Here is an 18,523-nt window from a genome sequence, read left to right as displayed (position 1 = left end):
TGATGACGAATTCAGTATGTATACTTAATAGTCCTTTTAAACTAATTTTAAATAAACGTAACAAAGACATCTGCCCTCTCATGGATCTTGATATCTTTATCATTAACCGGAAACATAATTCCCAAATTTATGATAAAAGATATATGATTTTTCATTTCCTTCTGTAAAATATCAATTCCTAGATGGTGACGGCACTGAATAATAATGAATTACTAGTATTGTGAAAATGATGTTAACAAACGACGTTTGTAGGGTGCAGCGACAACGCTTACTAGATATAAACCATTATTCACAGGAAAAAAGGATTGTGAATATAAGTAAGAGAAACGACGAGGTTGGACACTCAGTAATGACAAATTGTTTCACTTTCTCTATCAAAAGGTTTGTGTTGCTCTAAAAGAGGGACGAAAGATACCAAAGGGACAGTCAAACTCGTAAATCTAAAACAAACTGACAACGCCATGGCTAAAAATGAAAAAGACAAACAGAAAAACAATAGTACACATGACACAACATAGAAAACAAAAGAATAAACAACACGAACCCCACCAAAAACAAGGGGTGATCTCAGGTGCTCCGGAAGGGTAAGCAGATCCTGCTCCACATGCGGCACCCGTCGTGTTGCTTATGTGATTACAAATCCGGTAAATAGTCTAATTCGGTAGGTCAAATTCATAAAAGGGAAGGGGATTGTAGTTACGACGTAAGGAACATATCCGATATCATTTGTGAAACAGTTACTCCATAACGGTCAACCAACTCGTGATGGCGTCCGTAAAATTTACGAAGGGATGATTTCAACTTCACCATTTGGAACTCTTGGTTTAATAGCTTCCTTGTAAGCAGTAACCCTCTATCAAGAAAATCATGATAGGAAATGCAAGCACGGGAATATCGTATCAATTGGGAGATATATACCCCGTATGCAGGTGCTGCTGGAATGTTGCTACTTAGAAATGGAAAGTTCACAATTGGAAATCTGAAATCATCTCTTTTGTCGTAAAGTTTTGTCTTCAACCGACCCTCATTGTCAATTTGTAGATGTAAGTCAAGATATGAAGCCGACTTAACTGTATCTGTAGTATCCTTTATCTCCAATTTGATGGGATAGATGCGATCCACATAGTCACCAAATTTTGAATTGTTTAGTGAAAGAACGTCATCTATATAGCGGAAAGTAGAGTTAAAGGATATTGCTAACTTCTTATCTTTCTTCCTAAGAAGTTCCTGCATGAAGTCAGCCTCATAATAATAAAGAAACAAGTCAGCAAGTAGAGGGGCACAGTTTGTTCCCATTGGGATGCCGACAGTCTGTTGAAAAACACGTCCTCCGAACGTAACAAATATGTTGTCAATCAAGAAATCAAGCAGCTTGATAATATCGGTTTCAGAGAATTTTTTGTTTGAATCAGAGTGATTCTTTACAAAGTAGGATTTATCCCATCCTAAGACAAGATACCTGTATCTACGTTGGCCATTCGTTTTTATGAAGCAAAGTAATACCAACTCTTTTAATTTGTCTTTTAGTTTGGAATGTGGAATACTTGTGTAAAGAGTAGAAAAGTCTTCATAAAAGATGAAGAGCTATAATCCAAAAGGTCCAAAAAGTATAGCCAAATCCGTGAAAGGAATCAGAGCTTTGCATGAGGGAGATACATTCCTTAATTTATAATAATTTCTAATATTTTGTAACAGCAAGTTTTAAGAACACAAAAAATCCGTATTTTCATGCCTGTACCGAAGTACTGGCTACTGGGGTGGTGATACCCTCGGGGACTAATAGTCCACCAGCAGAGGCATCGACGCAGTGGTAGTAATAAAATCAACGGTACCATTTTTCTTGCACCAGATGCGCATTTCGACAATACATGTCTCTTCAGTGATGCTCGTGGCCAAAATATTTGAAATCAAAAGCTTATATAATCTACTCTAGGTCTAGCATTTCTTTTAAGTATTTATTTTATTGAACCATGAAATAAGCCTTTGAACTAAGTGTTATTGACGGTACAGGTGGTGTAGAATACTAATAAAACAAATGAACACTGATCTGATTCATTGATCCTTCGCATAATTCCACCCTTTTTTCTATCTTTTTCACCATGGGCGACTTCATCCCCTAGCTGTTGGTTTTTGTGTGGTCTAAGGAGTTCGTGTGGTACAACCTTTTTCCTATGAAGTGTTTTGTTCACCATTACTTGTACTGGCGTGTTTGTTCTGATATTTTGGAGATAGAAGGGGGTGATAGTCTCGCTTCGTCTACTTACGGTTTTAAAATTTTCTTTGAATTGTTTACACCTTTTTTATTTTTTATAATGTCCAGCTGGTAGCTAGAGCAACGCTTATTTAGATATAAAATTTTAAAGTGATAATACCCTACCCTAGCGTGATATTTGACAGTTAAACACTGTTAGGTGTAAACAATTAAAATAGATTGTTTTTTTTATCAAAATGGTATTAAATATCGCACCCATATCAAAATAGAAAGATGCGTCAATGATTCAGCTATGTATGACGTACAAGTTTGAAACTATAGGTCACAATTCGACCTTTTACTTACTGACTTATATGTTCCTGGCTCTCACTAGCTGAGTGTTGGACAGATGTTTTTTTTACTTTTCTTTGAAAATTTCACCAAAGAATTTGAACACGATCGCTGATCATATATCCAAAACTTACAAAATATCGATGAGTAGTACATGTTTACCCTTTTTTTTCAAGATACTTTTTCAGATGTTCTAGAAGAAATTTATAGATTCACTTTTATCAGGAACGCTCATAGTTTATACCAGAAAAGGTCAAAGAAATACAAAAGCACTGACAGAGAAGGACAGAACGCAAAAAATCAAATACCATCAAAACGTAAGTCAAAATCAACTTGTGCAAATGGAAAAAGCCTTACAACTTCTTTTTAACTTTCCATATACACCGATTTCCAATTTCTGTTTAGGAAATATGCAGAGCAATAAAATCGGTTAACATGATAACATATGTAATGTTTTTCTTTTTATTATTACTTTTACAAATCTTAGGCAAATCAATCGCGCCAAAACACCTCTTTTATTGCTTTGAATAACAGTTACGTAAATCATGTTTGGAAAGCAAATTTACAGATCTTACATTGTTGGGTTGATGTTTAGACGAGTTGTATATAGAGAATGTACACAGCCATGTATCACCATCACTGCTGGTGATCCGATGGATAAATCTGTTGTACAGTTTTCACTGGTTCAGATGTACTTATGTTGTATATATGTTCAGATGTACTTATGTTATATATATATGACAATGCAAATGTGAAGTGTTAAAAATCAAATAACAACAAACTGACAACTGCGGAAGTAGATTGTATATAGCATTGCCCTTTCAATGTGAATAATGTATTAAAGTATGAACATTCTAATAAAGATACGTCTTGGACAAAAACACACCTTTTAAACATTATCCAGAAAATGAGCATGTAAAAATCATACAACTAAAACACATTTTCTTTTTCCTGGAATATCTATACCCGATTTTGTCAAAATAAAATGACGGAAATTCATTAGACAAACAAGACAGATATATATATCCAAATGTATCTGGTGGTTTCCTGTTTCCGTGTACTTGGTATTTTGTTTCGGTCTGCTATATGTCTAGTTTTGTGAAATATGGTGGGATCTGTCTTTGCGTGTTTAATATATATACATCCAAATGTATATATATTAAACACGCAAAGACAGATCCCACCAAATTTCACAAAACTAGACATATAGCAGACCGAAACAAAATACTAAGTACACGGAAACAGAAAACCACCAAATAATACACGATAAAGGCATAAATCAGATCGAAACAAAATTGCCGGAAACAGGAATCCAACGGAACATACACGACGGAAACAGAATCTTACAGAACATACACGGCAAAGAAATAAAGCACACATAAACATGAAGAACAGGTGCAAAGATCAACTAGAACAAACGGGCCAGGGACACAAATTTACATCAATGCACATAACAGGAATAGATATTCAATGTGCGTATAATAGACAGAAATCTGAGACCACATAACCAAGTAACGAATTATTTCCCATTTTTCTAGTGAAATTGTGTTTTAAATAATATGAAAAAACATAAGCATGTGGCATAATTTGAAGACTGGATTTGAATATTCATCGGTAGAACAATATAGGGGATAAGTTAATATAAAAAAGAAGATGTGGTATAATTGCCAATGAGACTACTGTTCCCAAGAGACCAAAATGACACAGATATTTACAACTATATTTCATCGTTTGGCCTTCAACAATGAGCTCAGCCCATACCGCATAGTCAGCTATAAAAGGCTCCGATAAAACAATGCTTAACAATTTAAACGAGAAAACAAACGGCCTTATTTTAAATAAAAAAATGAACGAAAACAAACCTTTTCTACAAAAGAGACCCTAAGTCTTAATTGCATTCATTACCCACAAAATAACGTTACACATGCCCATTATATCAAACGACTGAATTTTCAATTAAATGCACATTTTGTATTTCTCAAAGATCAAAACATTTGTACGAATATGATTACGATTCCATAAATTTTACACAAATGGTTTTTTTCTTACTTTTGAAGATTACATAACTTATAAAAGTAAAACAGTTTTCATATTCATTTTTAAATATTGAAATAGAATTAAACCTAATGATGCTTTGTATTGCCTCTTTTGATTTTTAATAATACAAGGCCAATTCGATCGTTTGAACTCAACGGATTAACCTCGAAACCGAAATTTCGAAGTCTACGTGATTGACTGTAGCTTTAGATCTCAAAGGTTTATCCTATTGCACCTTCTTCCTATTTAATAAGGAGGATATGTCTATGTGTGGATTATTTCATCAATGATACCCCATTATCAAAGATAGGCTTCAGATAACTCATTACTCGATTTCTAACAGACAAGGTCAAGTTAACATTATATGATATGTTATTCCCATGATCAATTATCACTTACATAAACCTTTTTAATATAATTATCGGGTTCAATCACCACTCTACTCTGACGTTAATCATTTAAAGTGATAATATATGTTATATTGCAAAAAGTGAAGGATGAACCAAAAATATAACGGAAAACTGATAATTGCGGAAGTGGAAATTAAATGAAGTATTGTCAAAACAATCTTACATCGCATTGCTTTTGCAATAATACCACATGCTTTTTTTTTAATAAACTAAAGGTGGTATTTAGAATGGAGCTATATATTTGACATATACACACTGCTTCAATATACAAGAAACTAAACATTGATACAAAGGTACAACAGAACACCTTTCCTTTCTATTTGAAAATCATAACTTGATATTCCCCCACCCAAAAAAAAAATACCACCAAAAAGTCCCAAATTCACAAGATATCCAAGTCAGAGATATAATTTAAATTATTCCTGAACAATATACGCATTCATATGTTCATGCAAGAATCTTCATGAAAGTACAAAATATGAGCGGGTATCCCCATAAACATTCAAGATCGAGACAAACATCCAAAATAATATAAAAAACCGTCTCACTTTATATTTCTAACGGCATGCTGTGTAAGATTTAAAAAAGCAACACTTTTAGGAATTTTGGATCTCAATGCTCTTCAACTTTGTACTTTATTTAGCTTTTTTAAACTTTTTTGGATTCGAGCGTTACTGATAAGTCTTTTGTAGACGAAACGCGCGTCTGGCGTATATATAAGATTTAGTCCTGATATTTATGATGAGTTTATTTGGAATATTGTTGAGATACTGTTTGAATATTCGTTGACATAACATGCATGAAATAAATTATTTAAATCTATTCTTAATGTGGAACATAAATCTATTCTCAATTTGAATCATAAATCTATTCTCATGGTGAATCATAAATCTATTCTCAATTTGAATCATAAATCTATTTTCAATTTGAATCATAAATCTACTCTCAATGTGAATCATACATCGATTCTACACTTCTTGCACCAACATCATAACCCTTACCTTCGTTTCGTATTGTTTATTGTAATAATTTTGTCGATCTGAGAATCTAATTTACATTTTGTTAGGGTTTTTGGTGGTCTTGATGAATATTGCATTGTCTGTTTACTTGTTTTCGATGTAGAAGTTTAAATATCCCTTGGGTAATTCGCGTTTCGTCTACATAAGACTCATCAGTGACGTTCATATCAAATATCTATAAAGCCAAACAAGTACAAAGTTGAAGAGAATATCTTTCACTCTCTTTTATAAATATACATTATTCTAAGTCGAAAACGCATGTTAACTTAACTCATCAATGATACCATGCTTATAATGTTGTACTCTAGACGAGCATTTTGGCTGTATAGACTCATTAGTGATGCTATAATTTTAAAAGTTAAGAGGCCAAATAAGGTACGAAGTTGAATAGCACTTTGGCTATTACATATACAGCTATGGTTATTCAATCATTGTAAACTAAATAATTAGAACAATTTGATTACCTTAAGTTTATCATTGATAAATAAGAGAACACCTCCTTTCTGAGTCGATTGAAATCCTAGATGAATATTGTCAATGTATGATGCATCTATCAGATACAAAGAAAATTTGGCAAAACCATCACCTTCAAAAATCATTGACTTCAAATGTTTACTGTCACTGAAATTAAAAGATATGCAGCATATTAAAATTAAACACTATTAGCAATTATATTTCTAGATCATTTTTGCTTAATTAAACCTGGCAAACCTACTCGAGACAGAATTTCTTTAATCAGCATTTAAGAGCATATTAAATGTGCAACTGGCATTATGTCCACTATAATACATAAAACATATCTGTATCATAGTGGGGCCTTTGTAACATATACATGATGCGACAATGGAGCAAAGGTTATTTTTCAAAGAGAGAAATTTATCAAATCATTACTTTCTATCTTAGAAATATTTGAATACGTACCATTCTGTTTTCGTGCAGTGTTTCATAGTCCCTTTCTTTTTGCTCATTGCTAAATGTTGTCCGTTGACTACAATATCACTAACACAGCCAGCAAAATAGGGACTTTCAGAAGGTATCTAAAATATGACAGATAGATGCAAAGATGCAAATTGAAAACCCTGCTAGCCAGAAACTGATGTTTAGTGCTTGTCGTTTGTTGGTGTGATTTATTAATTATTGGACCGTTTGTGTTTCTGTTTGAATGGTTTTACATTAGTCATAATTGGAGCCATTTAAAGATTGATGTTCAGTGTAAGCCAAGGCACCGGGTTGAACTTCGTACAAGTGAAAGTTTTAGCTACATTTTTTTGTAGTTACACAACAAGGTTTAATTTACAATTGTCTTTATAAGAAAATATCAGTACAAAGTAAGGAATATGACAGATGTTGTCCATTCGTTTGATATGTTTGAGCTTTTTCTTTTGAAATTTTATTAGGGACTTTCCGTTTTGAGTTTTACTCGGATTTCAGTATTTTTATTATTTAACTTTTTACTTTTGCAAATTGTGACTTGGATGGAAATTTGTCTGATTTCTTATGTCTATAGGCTTTGGTTGGTTAGAAATTTAGAAAATATATTCGAAATAAATATTTAAATACTGATAAACAGATAAAAAGAAACACTTATTCATGAAATTTGAATATTGTCGTAACCATTACAGAAAGGAAAATGTCAAGCATATGGAAGACGACCGTTCGTCAATGTTTAGATATTTTATTAATATACAAATCAAGATAAATATAAAACAAAACCCCAAAATACTCTACTCCAACGGAAATTCAAGCATGTGGAATGCTATAAGATAAAGAAATATGTATTCAGGATAACCAATAATTATGATGACTCACGGATGTTTTTCCGACAACTGCTCTTGTGATTGTACTCTGTAGAATAGATAATACTGGTATATACGAATCTTCAACAATTTCTTCTGAGGTATCATTCAAGGATTTCAGTCGCAATTCAACAGTACGACCATTTCTACAAGACAAATACATATTAATATTTGCGTCAAATCTTAAACATTTCACACAGTAATGTGTGTATATGCATTAATTATTTCAATAATTACATTACAGGGATGTGAAATGAGTCTAGTTCTTTTTTTCAAACTATTTGGTCAAATACAGTACCATTCGGTTTAAATGGTCATTGATTATTATTATGAATCAGAAAAGTGCATTTTTCTCTCTAGCTCAAAATGCGATTATCGTATCCAATGGAGTCCACGTTCGATAATAACTTTAGATAATATATGGAACAAATTTCGGATAAACCCTCAATTTAGTTATTGGTACTGCTATCTCATGAACGGATCAAGAGGAGTGGAGTTGGAAACATCAATGGAAACATTTTGTTAGTTATATAGGGAGTATGATTGGAGAGCCCCCTCCTTCATTTTTGGATCCGCCACTGTGATCTGCATAACTTGGTTATCTATTACCTTCTTATACTGATCGAATACCACTGGTCCTTCTTTAAAGGTGATGTAAACGATATAGTCTCCAACTTTGTATTGTCAATGTCAGTAATTGTTAAAGCTGGTTTCAAGTCCTCTAAGAAAACTGAATAAGATTGCTGCAAATAAATAAACGAATTTTGTGTATAAAAGAGGGACGAAAGATACCACAGGGACAGTCAAACTCATAAATCGAAAATAACTGACAAGGCTATGGCAAAAAAATGCAAAAGACAAACAGACAAACAATAGTACACATGACACAACATATAAAACTAAAGAAAAAGCAACACGAACCCTACCAAAAACTAGGTGTTCCGGAAGGGTAAGCAGATCCTGTCCCATATATAGCACCCGTCATGTTGCTCATGTTATAACAAATACGGTAAATAGTCTAATTATATAAACAACTAAAATTAATTCAATGTGTGAAATACATCAGAATTGAAAAGAACTTAAAACAGTCTGCGACCCTTAAACGGTTTCTTACTTTTTCACGTCAGACATTTTAAAGCAAACTATACGGAATGAGGTTTGTTCATTGTTGAACAATTCGTTTGGTAACTTATAGTTGTTTATGTGGACTCTATTTGATAATTTTCTCATTTTAAATCATGAGATTTCGCTCTCATTAAAAACAAACTCACTCATGTACACACATATTCACAGTAACACATCCACAGACACAGAAACTCGTCTATACAAAACTAGGTTTGTTGATTTTATGAATTTTACACTTACTGTTGAATTTCCGTAGAAAGTGGCAATTTGCATGTTATCACTTCGAGGGTTTATACACATATCAATTATAGATGAAGGTGAGACGGGCACTGATTTATAAGCAAATGATGCATCCAAAACCTCTTTGCCATTCATAGATACAGATAACTGCAATTAGAATTTGAAATGTTAAGACATTTTAGAACAAGTATTCATGACAAGAGAATATTTTTTTAGATAAAAATGAAATAACGTAACTTATACATCTTATAGAGCGTTTATATGCGTGCCTTCTAATTTATATGCATGAAGCTGAACAATTTTTCTAGTAACTGCAAGTTCTTTAAGATCTGTACTCTGTGTCTTTTGTGTAAACCTTTTGTCCGTTATTGCGTGAGGCTTTCCCTAATTCATGTATTTGGTTTTGATGTGTTATTCCCATCGGATTTTGTCTAATGCTTAGTCCGTTTCTGTGTATGTTACATTTTAATGTTGTGTTGTTGTTCTCCTTTTATATTAAATGCGTTTCCCTCAGTTTTAGTTTGTTACCCGATTTTTGTTTTTTGTCCATAGATTTACGAGTTTTTAACAGCGGTATACTACCGTTGCCTTTATTTGACGTACACTTAACTCTGCCATTTTCGGTATGTGCCTGTCCGAAAGAATGAAGCTTATAATTAGGTGGTTGTTGCTTGTTGCTGTATATCATATTTGTTTCCGTTTATTGTTTTGTCCATAAATGAAGCGGTTAGTGTTAGTGTTTTGGTTGTTTTTTTTATATTTGTCATTTCTGTGCCTTTTATGCATGACAGAATATAGATTTTGATAATTATTGAAGGCCATACTGTGACCTTGTTCTGACTTTCTACGTAAGTCGAAGAGATGTACCATTGGCAATCATACAAAATATTCATATTTTTGATTTTGAAGCTCACAAATATCATTTTATAAATCGAAAATATACATTTATCGCTACGGAATAGATAAATGATTTTCATAGTTTATTCTGTATAATATTCTTCATAATCGCTATTTTGTGCATTTTTCCTTTTTTACTGATAATTGTTCATATCATGCTACTCGCTTGAGATGGAAAACTATCGCTAAAAACTAAAGAGACACGTGGCGTTGCTTATGAAATTGACATGAAATTGACATCTTCGTCATAGGTAAAATACGATAATCTTTAATGATTATGTTTTACTTACTGGCATAGAGGAAGTTATTGTCTTAGCTTTATCTATCTTAGATCTCAGTTGTGCTATACTACTTCTTAATCTTGTTGCTGTGTTCTGGACACCTTTACATGGAGCAGGGTTAATTTGCTGTAGTCTAGCTATGGCTTTAGAGTTCTGATCCACCGTTTGAACTGGAACATATTAATTTGATATTAATCTTGTCAACTTCAGGGGTAACATCTATTCAAAATATTTGTGTTTTAAGTAATTAAAGAAAGTATTACACTTTCTAAATGTTGCATTAAGAGACAGATGCTCAGACAGAATGTTGTATTTTGTCATTATTTTTTTCTTACACAAAAAAAGCTGTTTTCTGTCAACAGAGTTACTAATAATACTCTCAAATGATTTAACTTGTTTATAACAACTTCTTATCAAAATATGATTGTCAATCAGTTTATCTCGAAACGATAATCTCGAGCATATAAACATATTTCAATAAGTTAAATTTTAAAAGGGTATAAAATCTTTTGAAATGATAAGAAAAAATGGGTGAAAACATAGGACCAAAATCATTAACAAATAAACGAATATGTTTGGTAAAAGACAGTTACCGTTTGATATCAAATCTGCAATGAAAGCCGGACCTTGGTCATCGTTACTAGTTTTGGACAAACGTTTTTGCTTGAGCTGTAACATCTGTTTGAGCTTTTCATCGATGACAATTAATGTATGTTGGCTTATGTTGACAGTTGTTTCAGATTTGTGAATGATATCTAAAGACTTGGTTGGTAAAGTAGTCATCTTATCAGCAATGTATGGCTCTATGGTGTTCCAGGATACTCTAAGACCTTCAGCTGCAGTGACGTAAGCACCCAAATGGTTCAACTGTTTTGTCAGGTCTCCCCAACGATTGTGCACATCTAGACAAAAATGGAAAAGAGTTATATTTCACATGTGTAAGCTTTGATATAATAAAAGAAACTAGATGAATTAATGTAAGTGGAAATTTCATGAAGAAAATTAATACATGTGTCGATACCCCATAGGAAAGCGTTGTTGCAAGAATTAAAAAAATACATACCCTTTTACCAACAAATTATCCCTAAAGATTGGTCTATTTGGTGATGTTTGAAAGAGGAAAAGACACTTATCTATAACAAGAAAAATATCTGATATTTTAAAATATAAATTGACTGCAATCTTCCTGAAGCTCGTTTTAATTGTTCTGAAACGCAAAAAAAAACCAAAAGAGAAAATCGACTGTTCATAGTTATTATCCAAATATAAAATATAAGAAGGACACTGATTACATTAAAATTCAATTGTTAAGTTTAAAATTATTACGAAACGGACCTAGACGAACAGTTGACATAATGACAAGTTTTTACTTTTTTCCAACATAATTAGTTTTCATTATATAAGTTATGCAGATTATCTATTCTTGATATTACCTTTGAAGCCAGTAGAAACATTTACCCAATGATTGAATATCTTTTCACTTTTTGTCCGGGCATTGAAAGCCTGTGTTGCTAGTTTTTCCTCTAAAAAAGAGAACAGTAAATCTAAAAACTGAGTCAAGATCAATATAAATAGCCCAAACAATATACAAATTATTAGAAAATAAAAAACAGTTTTTGTGTCATCCTGTTTAAGAAAACTTGTATTTATTGAGTTGTCATTCGCTTAATAGCTTCAGTGCAAAAAAAAGCTATGTTTTCCCCTAAAAAGGGTTGTAAAGCTCACTAAATATACACAAATTAAACTATCCCCCTTACCATTATCAAATTTTACAGATAAAACAGTATAGAGTATGTAACTGATTCGGTTGACTTCAAACTTACTGAAATCTCGATGTGGATCATATAATACATTCGGATCATCACCCCACCACAACCAGTTTCCTCCTTCTTCTTCTTCTGATTCTTTCTTCTTATCCTCTTCCACTTTTATCTCGGTTTCACTCTCCCCACTCCCTTCCTCTGTAGTCTCGTCATCAGTCACTGGCAGTTGTATCGTGTTCTTCGTTGATATTGTAGTTGTTGTTCTTTGTGTTGTCGTTGTTGGTTCTTCGAATACAAAATCATCATCTGTTCGATCCGACTCAGAAGTTGTTCCGCTTCCTTCTATATGTTTTTCTGTCATGGGCGTCAGCGTTGTGGTTGACGTTTTTGTTGTTGATGTTGTTTTTGTAGTTGTTGATGATCTGTATTTGTCTGTATCTGATCTATCGAAAACAAAATCGTTGTCTGTGTCGTCTGAATCGCCATCTTGAGTAGTTCCGCTTCCCTCTATCGTGCTTTCTGTAGTTTGTATAACAGGTGCTAACGTCAGTTCCACTATTTTAACAGGTGCTTTATATGCTGCTGTTGTTGGTTCTTTTGGTACAGCTGTAGTTGTCCTTTTGGTTGGAGCTGGGGTTATAATCGTTGTTGATGTCGATGGGGTAGTTGTTGCTAATGTTGTTGTTGTTTTTGACGTCGTTGTTGTTGTTGTTGAAGCTGTTGTCGAAGTTGATGCGGAGGTGGGACTTATTGTTGGTAAAGAGGTCGACGGTGTAGATGTTGATAATGATGGCGTATTTTGAAGGGGGGTCGTCTTTGCAGAAGACGATGGTATACTTGTTGTAGTAGTTTTCGTGCTTGAAGTTGTTATAGGTGTAGTTGTCGATAAAATTGTGGTAGGTGTAGTGCTTGTAGATCTAGATGTAGTTGATGGTGTAGTGCTAGTAGATGTCAATGAAGTCGCTGTAGGTTTAGTGCTAGTAGATTTCGCTGTAGTTGTGGAAGGTGTAGTCATTGATGTAGTTTTTGTTTTAGTAATCATTTGAGTAGTTTTAGTTGCGGGAATCGTACTTTTCATCGTGAATATTCCATCCTCGTCATCCACTTCTCCAGATCCAGAGCCTTCAAAGACACCATACGTTTCGCATCTTATTACTTCACTCTCGCCATTCAACTCCTGACAACGTGCTTCTAAAATCTTAGTGTCGTTTAGAAATACTCGTACATCATCCATACTGTCATCAAGTTTCTGTTAATATACATTTATTTTCAAGGTGATTTATATGATTAAAAGGCCAACTCTTATTTCAAAATCAATTTTGCATACACTTTTCAATCCTTTAAAAAACGTATACTATTCATCTTAGCAGTAATGTATACGTATATTCAATCATCATCGTGATTGTATTTTTATCATTATTAGTAGTAAATGTGTTATCAATTAAGCAATCAAGCATCTTGATAATGTTAGTTTCGGGTCTTTAAAGACTTGATTCATGTGTATTCATAGACTACTAAGTATTTAGGTTATTAATTCTGATTTTTAAACGACCTCACAGCCCTTACCAATTTGGAAAGAGTATCTGTGTTTTTCTTTCTCGCGTTTAACCCATCAGCATTTCGAAGTTGTGTTTCAATTTAATAGAATTAGGCTCCCGATATTTCAAGCCTTTGGATAACACATTTCGAAGAAAAGTGTCATTGACCATGTTTAGCACCAATCGCTTTCAAGTATTTTGTAGGTATGTAAATAAACTCAACAGATACCAGGATTGAAATTTTATATTTACGCCAGACAAGTAAACATATAAGAGTTGTGCTAATTAATCTTGTATATATCTACTTACAGCTAACGTGGCTGAGAGTTTGTCAATGATATTTCTAGTCTGTGAAAGGGTACCAGCATTTCCACTTTCCATATTTTTGATAAATGCACTAGCTTTTGGAAGTAAAGGTACCAACTTGCTGAAAATGTAAATGCATGTATTAATCATTGCTTTATAAACCAGGAACCACTTTATTGCAAAACTAAGGATATTTCAGGAGTTTATTTTGCCCCATGTCAGTGTAAACGTGTCATGTCACTTTGTATTATTCTTTGGAGATGTTTCTGACTTCTCTTCTTGCAGTCATCATCTCAGTTTGTTACTTGAATGTTATTGTCAAAAATAAAGTACAACTTTCAGGTATACTGAATATAAGAAGATGGATAAATGTATGCGTAACTTTTCCTATACTGGATTATTTCATGATCTCAACAATTCGAAATCAGAATGACCTGAAATATATAATAATTATGACTCAATCTTGACCTCATATATTTGACTTACTTATAGAATATCAGACATGTTGTCTATATGATTACCTATTTACACTATTTGACAACCCCTTTTTATTACCTGTTTATAACATTAGAGACTTCTTCTAAATGTTTAGATTTTCTAATTGCTCTTTGAACAAGAACCTCTAAATATGCATTTTCAGTAGATCTTCTTTGACGCCTTGATACGTGGTGTCCGGTTGCTGGGTTATGCTGTCCGTCGTTTTTCCTTCTCTCTTGGTATCTCTTGTTTAACTTCAAAGAATAGTTCAATGTTTTAAAGGTTAATCTATTAAATAAAAAATCTCTAATTTTTATAAAGCTTCACAAAATGAGCTGCACTGATATACATTACTGAATACTGCAGAATTTTGAAACAAGTAGTCTGAAGATTTATTTGACCATGAAAAGGTATATTTGCTTGAATTTTATAAAATAGAAATGATGTGTTTCGGTAATGCATTTTTCAATTTGGACTCTACTATATATCCTTTATTATGGTAGTTCATACCTGGAACGTATCTCTAGCTGTCTTTGTTGCTCCATGTGCAAGACCAGTGAGATATCTCGCGTGCTTCACTCTATCTGATATGGTATTCTTTATTGTCTGTCAAGAACAAGTTGCATAAGCATGAGACAAACAGATTACAGTAATCCAGAAACCAAGTTTTTGGTGGGGTTCGTGTTGTTTATTCTTTAGTTTTCTATGTTGTGTCATGTGTACTATTGTTTGTTTGTTTGTCTTTTTCATTTTTAGCCATGGTGTTGTCAGTTTGTTTTAGATTTATGAGTTTGCGTGTTCCTTTGGTATCTTTTGTCCCTCTTCTACAACATTTGGATTGTTAACATTTACTAGTAAATTTAGACCACGTAGTACATTTAATATTGCAGATGAATTAGGCAGAAGGTCAGTTAATACATAATTTGTAATTGTGTGAGGTTTTTATGGCGTTCCACGTTTTGGTTATCCTTTTTAAATAGCAAAATCAACTTGTCAAACAGGGTTAAAAGTGGTACTTGTTCTATTATCGGATTCGAATATAATCATAAGTGTTTATGTATCAATTGGTTGCAAACTAAAGTAGCACTGACGTCATGTCCAAATATAAAACAAGCAAACTGTGTTTAAGTTGTGTAGAACAATCAAACTGATTTGCTGTTAATCGGATATATGTAATAACAAAAATTAAACTATAAGGATCGCCAATACACCAGATTACAAATAATGTGGGATTTACCTTATATTTCATTAAACGTCTACGAAGTGGTATAAAAACGTTTCCCGACAATGTATCAACCTTCTGAAGTATCAGTCTCACTTTCTGTTGAAGATCATACATTTCAAAATACCGGAATTTTTCCGACAATGTTTTATCTTTTATTTTGCTCATGACATTCGTCTTTGTTGCATCTTGTTGTACTCCTCTTCTGTAAAGACAAATTGTATTAATATGTGTACACAATGAATGGTTTCATCTGTCACATAGAAATAGAAAGACAAAAGGATACCGGTCTGCTATAAATATTCGAGAAACAGCAATCTGACCACTGTAATTAGGTATGACATGGTATAACATGCTATGGTGAAGCTTGTTATCAACTTTATGAAGATCTTATATGTAGTTTCTGTGAAATATATGACGAACTTTTTAGGCTGAAAGAACGGAGAGAGACACACACAGACAGACAGACAGACAGAAGGACAAAATGTACGGACGGACCAACAATGGTAAAGCAGTTCATGCTGCCATAGTGGGGTATAAATACTAAATATTCATAAGAAATCATATTGGTGCATGTGTCTGTCATGTTTGAAAAACATGATATGTAAATCAATAGTAATACCTTCAAATACAATACACAATGATGAACCAGAAAAATTATATTATTATAAATCCTACCTTTGTAAATCCATAACACTATTGTAAACTTTGGATGCATTCCAATCTGTCATCTGATAGTGTCTTAGTTCTTTGTTTAAGTTAACAAACGTTATCTGTGGAAAACTTCTGAAAGATATGGCATTGGCGCCAGCTTGGCCATTCTCGTGGGCTCGTCTATATACATACCGGACTAGCTGTGACACATCCAATAGAGAATCTGAATATTGTTTTATAGAAAATGTTCAATAGTGATAGATTAGAGGTGTGCTAATTGTATAACTTGTTATATGTGCACAAGATTGGTAGACTTCGGTGGTTGTCTGCTCTATGGTCGGGTTGTTGTCTCTTTGGCATATTCTCTATTTCCATTTTCAATTTCACCATAAGGATAGATCACATAGGAATTAAGTTCTTGTTTAAACAAAACAGTAGATATAAAGTAAAATAGCAAACTCCTAGGAAAGTTCATAATGGAAAGTCGTTTATAAAATGGCAAAATTATAACCTCAATCACATCACACGAATGTATATCGACTGACTATTTCCTTAATTGGTACAGGCATTTCCTAATGTAGAAAATTATGGATTAAACGTCTCTTTGAAGCTACCTCACTTGTTCTACAGTCGCTTAGAATTCCATTACAACAATTTTTGAGCAGAACAAACAGACTTAAAATGTTAAATTGAAAAAATAAGGGGTACAGCAGTCAAGATTGTGTTATAATCTTAATCACTATAAAACAAACATCAAAGCTTTGGTTAGCCACAAAACCAGGTTCAGCCCACAGTTTTTTCGTTTAATGTCCTGTAATTTGATCATGAATATGGCAGTTGCTTTCACATAGTCGGTTTATATTTACATTGGTGTTTGGCTTTGTTGAAGTTCAGGGCTTCTGTTGATCTATTGGGTTTTTTTTCTTTTTTAGTTGATGTGTTTCTCTCGGTTTTGGTTTGTAACCCGGATTTGTTTTCGTTTAATCAATTTATGACTTTTGAATAGTGGTATACTACTGATGCCTTTATTATTTAACAAAAAACAAACAAATTGACATATGGACACTCTAAAGACAAAGTGAATAAGCAAAACAAGAATAAAATAAAATGGCCATAGCACAATGACAAAATGTCTGGTTGTATAAATACTGAGTCAAACCAAGTGTACATTATCAAAAATGAACTAAACCTTAATGTTTTAAAATATCAGAAGACAAATAAAAATACTATAACACGTAATTACGATGGTGCACTACGTGAGGATCTAGAATCTTTACTTCAAGAACATCATTCTTATTTGTCTAGTTGATAAGGAATGTTTATCGGAAAGGGTTTTATACCTTTTAATGAACTTTTGATAAAAAGGACGACACGTTCTTTGACGTACTAGTAACCCTGTGTCATCAACTTTCTGCTCACACACTGGTGACGTTTTATAAATTCTGAGTACCAGTTTCAAGTTTTTAAATACAGAATAAGTTGGGAAATGTATATCACATATACAGATGAATTTGGTATATTGTTGCTAAGGGGAGATTAATAGTTTTAAATCATAATTAAAATCGTCTCGTATGCCATAGATTCTTGTATTTAGATAACCACTTATGTCAAATTCAAGATGTTAGTCTAAAAATGATGCAGAGGAAGCTGTGTCTATTGTTTCCTTAATTTCTAGTTTCTGGAGGATAAACTTATGGAACCCAAAGAGAAAAGTTTGAATATGTAATGGAATGAAATCATCAATATATCTGTAAGTGGAATTAAATGGTCATACATAAGCTTTTGGGTTGGGTTTTTACGTTATCAATGAATTTTACAATGAAACTGTCTGAGTAATTGGGATAACACTGCAATGCCATATGAGAGAATGCTGGAAATGAGGCCGGCATTTGTCAATTCATAAGGCCACCTTCGGAGCCCTCGGAGAGTTGTAGTTAGAACTATTTAATGTGCGTAGAGCGTGGCACTCTGCCTACACGTAGTGTCGGATTTAACTTCCCCTTTATAACCGTAAGTACTTATCTACCGGACGTTGGAAGTACGAGAAATGGACAGAGTTTCGACATGTCATTTATATTATACTAAGACAACTAGTGGGGTTCTTATTATAAACAGTTTTGTACATTTTGTAGAGGATAGTTGTTATCAAATAGTTCGTTTTTTAAGTATGTTGGCGTTTGTTGCACTTCGGTGTTCCTTTTGTTCCTTTGTTTCCC

The 18,523-nt window shown here is 33.1% G+C and overlaps 1 protein-coding gene across 1 annotated transcript in view; it reads right to left on the bottom strand.

Moving 5' to 3' along the window:
- Positions 1 to 18,523, bottom strand: part of LOC134716278 (serine-rich adhesin for platelets-like) — a 42,754-nt gene that overhangs the window by 11,357 nt on the left and 12,874 nt on the right. The window contains exons 5-18 of the mRNA XM_063579173.1: positions 16,332 to 16,530; positions 15,669 to 15,858; positions 14,942 to 15,037; positions 14,510 to 14,685; positions 13,958 to 14,075; positions 12,171 to 13,359; positions 11,781 to 11,870; positions 10,941 to 11,249; positions 10,357 to 10,517; positions 9,170 to 9,316; positions 8,414 to 8,547; positions 7,818 to 7,950; positions 6,930 to 7,045; positions 6,473 to 6,629 (exon numbers count right to left, since the gene is read on the bottom strand). Of these exons, the coding sequence (XP_063435243.1) occupies positions 6,473 to 6,629; positions 6,930 to 7,045; positions 7,818 to 7,950; positions 8,414 to 8,547; positions 9,170 to 9,316; positions 10,357 to 10,517; positions 10,941 to 11,249; positions 11,781 to 11,870; positions 12,171 to 13,359; positions 13,958 to 14,075; positions 14,510 to 14,685; positions 14,942 to 15,037; positions 15,669 to 15,858; positions 16,332 to 16,530 (3,215 nt within the window). The remainder of the gene's footprint in view (positions 1 to 6,472; positions 6,630 to 6,929; positions 7,046 to 7,817; positions 7,951 to 8,413; positions 8,548 to 9,169; positions 9,317 to 10,356; positions 10,518 to 10,940; positions 11,250 to 11,780; positions 11,871 to 12,170; positions 13,360 to 13,957; positions 14,076 to 14,509; positions 14,686 to 14,941; positions 15,038 to 15,668; positions 15,859 to 16,331; positions 16,531 to 18,523) is intronic.

Source organism: Mytilus trossulus, chromosome 4, assembly GCF_036588685.1.
Source record: "Mytilus trossulus isolate FHL-02 chromosome 4, PNRI_Mtr1.1.1.hap1, whole genome shotgun sequence".
Taxonomy (NCBI): domain Eukaryota; kingdom Metazoa; phylum Mollusca; class Bivalvia; order Mytilida; family Mytilidae; genus Mytilus; species Mytilus trossulus.
Note: the sequence above shows the minus strand (reverse complement) of the source record. Positions and strands in the feature narration are given on the sequence as shown.